Here is a 3,440-nt window from a genome sequence, read left to right on the forward strand (position 1 = left end):
ACATTTCTGTGAAAGGCTCTCTGCCTTCTTTGAAGTGATTTGGTTCAGCTGGTTTTCTAAGTCAGCTTTTCATGGATTTCAGGAAATGCTTGGGGGAGGGGAGAATCACTTTCTCATAATGCAGGTGACCTTTTCCAAATCAGCATCTYAAGTCATTCACAGTTGCATTCTGGGGACACTGTTTTTGTGTTTCATGAGCAGATGGAAACAGAAGAGTCTAATCTAGTTGAACTTTCTCTGAATGCAGTTTAGCCTCTAGAAATTACAGCTGCAAATGTAGAGACTTTTGCTCAAGTCATGGAGCTAAGTCAGACTCTTTTAACATGTCAGATCTGTGCTCTGTAGATCAGGAGGAATTTAGAATGAGAAACATCTTTTTTTAGGTCAAAGGATATCTGTACTTTTGTCCTTTTGCGTATGGCAATTTTTAAAGAGAACTAAGCTATCCCTTCCCCAATGCACAAGGATACCAGCATTCACAGACTTTTAAAGTGTGTGAAGAGCATTTCTGAACATTTCCCCACCCCCCCCCCCCCCCCCCCCCCCCCACCAAGGTTCATGGGGTTTGGTTATGTCAGACAGCAATCCCTTCCAGCTTAGGGCTTTTTACCTTTCAAGAGAAATAAGGCAAACCCGAGTTGGTGCAGTTTGCTCAGCCAAGGGTTTGATGTACTCTATCAAAAACTATGCAACACTTAATACATTTTCCCTGCWCTCATGGATTTAGGAGAGATGGATTCCTGGGCAGATGGATCCTGAGTACATTTTCTACTTCYTTGCACCTTTCTATTGTAGGCTTTTGCAGGCAGGAATCCTCAGCCTACTGGATTAGCACTAAGACAAACTAATTTGGTAGGACAAAGAAGCAGGACCACGTGGAGACCTGTCTGCACTTACACACTCAGTTAAGCAGTTAGTCTGTCAGCAGGACAGCCTTTAAAAGTAAAAACAGAGGTGCTATTTTTTTTAAAAACTGTCACAATAAAGTTTATTATGTTAATATCATAAAAAATATTATAAAATAATAAAATACTCTGCTTGGCAGAAAAATTATGCCAGGGTTTTAAAACCCCAGGTTTGTGCAAACAGTTTTTGTAAACATAAGAAGTCAAGTGTTCAGGTTCCATCGCAAAATACAGTAAATTGCTACAAAAATAAGTTTGCTCACTGTCAAACATATTTAAAAACCCAGGGAGCTGGATTTGTTTACACATCTCTGTCGTGTCCCTATACAATTAATGCTGCACTTATATCTGAAATGGGAAGGATTTCAGATAGTCCTTTAAAACAGGATTGAGTGGGATCTGATTTAAGTTCTCCCTTCCAAAAGTCTTCACGATGCTTTTCCGGCAGAGCTCCTGCAGCGGCTGCACCCGAACCTTGCGCAGGGGGGTAACCAGTACCTTCCTCGGGGAACTCAGGTAATGTTCCAGCAGCTTRAAAAGACAGTCAAACGTCTCTTTGCTGCCATCCAGGCTGAAACGCCCGGTCTGGAAGTTAATCCGGATACTGGTGGGCCCAGTCGCAGTCTTAACACTGATGGCAAAGAAGCAATTCTTTTGTGTGCTGTCCCTGATGAGGAAGGTGCCCTCGGGCTCAGACTTCAGCTTCTCGTGGGCAGCACTGACAGTCAGCGGCCCCCAGTAGAATCCACAGGCATCCAGCAGGCTGCTGGCTCGAGTGATGCTGCTGAAATCCGCCTGGGAGCGAAAGGTTCGGAAGTGAGTGTTGCCCTGTGCCTGCACAGTGCCGGGCCGGCCGGGGCCCTGGAAGCCTCGTGCCTGTGAGCGATCCCGTGCCGGAGGGTCAAGAAGCCGTCTTGGGTCTGCTCCAAGTGCATTATCTGCTGACACCTTGCTGTGCGCTACCATCCTACAGCCGAGAGCAGCGGATGCGGGCTTCCATAGCGTCAGCGGCTACGGCAGGGCGGCCTTCCAGCAGCTATTCTGAAACGGCAAAGAGAGAGATCCATGTGAGATCCCCGGGGCCAAGCGGCTGCAATCACTGAATGRCCAATTCTTCCATTGATACGCCTCCCACCCATTATAAAATCATCAAATATTCAGTTTCTAGTTTACACCAGGCAAACAACAGCTCGCTTGCTGACAAGAATAGCACTCTACCACAGTGGTAAAATCCAAAGCACCAAAAGTATTTAGCAAGGCTCTTTTACAGTTGCAGAAGATAATACAGTTTCCCTGCTGTGAGCCCCTTTCAGGGCCTAGCAACTCAATTGACTCCTCAATTGACCCTCTCCCATTCCCAATTTTTAGAGAGCAGAACAATAAGGTTTTACAATTGAATTACCAATTTTTCTGCCTTCCCAACTATGATGCCAGAACTCAGCAGACAATGTCTTTATTTGGTGTAGTGTGAAAGAGTGGGTGAAGGCTGTGTTTCCAGATAATTGGGGAAGAGGGTGAAGCAGGGTGCCATTGTATGACTGAAGTGTAACTTTGGGGGGCAGCCTGTAACACGATCAATTTACTCAGTAATGCTAAAACTTCTTTCCTCTGTCCTGTTAACCTGAGGCTGAGCCATAAAAGGCAATTTCCCATTCCCCCAAGTTTCCCTTGGGACAGCAATGCTACAACCTACTAGCTTATACAAATCAACCTCTGTGAACCCTTAAAGCATTACTCCGCAGTCTCTCTCTCTTTTTTGTATTACATGCACTTTAAGTGGCCCAATCTAAATTGCTTCCTATTGATATATCTTTCAGCATGAGGGACTAAATTCATCCCTCGTGTTACTTCAAAGGAATTAGCAGTGCTGCACCAGGAATGAGTTTGGCCTGAAATGTCTGCCTCTGACAGTGTGGTTCAATACATCTCCGCTGGCTGTCTTGACCTTACTGGCAAGCATAGATTTTAGGATTTATCCCTATAGTCAGATATAGATCTGCAGCAGCAGCTTGTTGAGAAACCTTGAAGGATTCTCAGAAATGAATCCCTCAGCCCTCTTACAGTTCAGAGTAACATGCTAATGAGGATTTCAAAGAAAGCATGCCGCTGGATTCCTGTCTGCAATTTTAACAACTTGATGTTTGGTTTCATTTAGGTCATRTTACCTCCTCAAGCAGCTACGAGGGTTATAAAATCTTTAAGCTGGCAAGTAACAGGCTGAAAGTAGCGWTGGGCTTCCTTTCCACAGCAGAAGGAAACTGATGCCAGTTTTTCCAATTACTGAGCCAGGATTATCGCCCAGTATTTAAAGTTAAAAATTCAATTTYAGGATACCCTGGGGAGAAATTAGCATTAAGCCTGAAATCTAAAAATCGAAGGGCTCCCTAGCAGAAGCCGTAGGGAGCCAAGAGAGAGGTTGCAGTGCCTTTCCAAAGTGCACAAAGCAAACAGGGGACACACCAGTGTTCAGAGCCCGAAAGCCAGGGCAGGGATCTGGGACAAGGGTGCCACGACAGCGGCGGAGCGGAGTCTTCG

The 3,440-nt window shown here is 45.3% G+C and overlaps 1 protein-coding gene across 1 annotated transcript; it reads right to left on the reverse strand.

The window, feature by feature from the left end:
• Nucleotides 1–538: 538 nt before the first annotated feature.
• Nucleotides 539–3,423, reverse strand: SOCS1 (suppressor of cytokine signaling 1). The gene has a single exon (XM_057367283.1). The coding sequence runs from the start codon at nt 1,869–1,871 to the stop codon at nt 1,248–1,250; it is 624 nt and encodes a 207-aa protein (XP_057223266.1). The 5' UTR covers nt 1,872–3,423; the 3' UTR covers nt 539–1,247.
• Nucleotides 3,424–3,440: the final 17 nt, after the last annotated feature.

This window comes from Malurus melanocephalus, unplaced genomic scaffold (genome assembly GCF_030028575.1).
Source record: "Malurus melanocephalus ecotype Western Australia unplaced genomic scaffold, MMel_1.1 scaffold_77, whole genome shotgun sequence".
Classification (NCBI taxonomy): Eukaryota; Metazoa; Chordata; class Aves; order Passeriformes; family Maluridae; genus Malurus; species Malurus melanocephalus.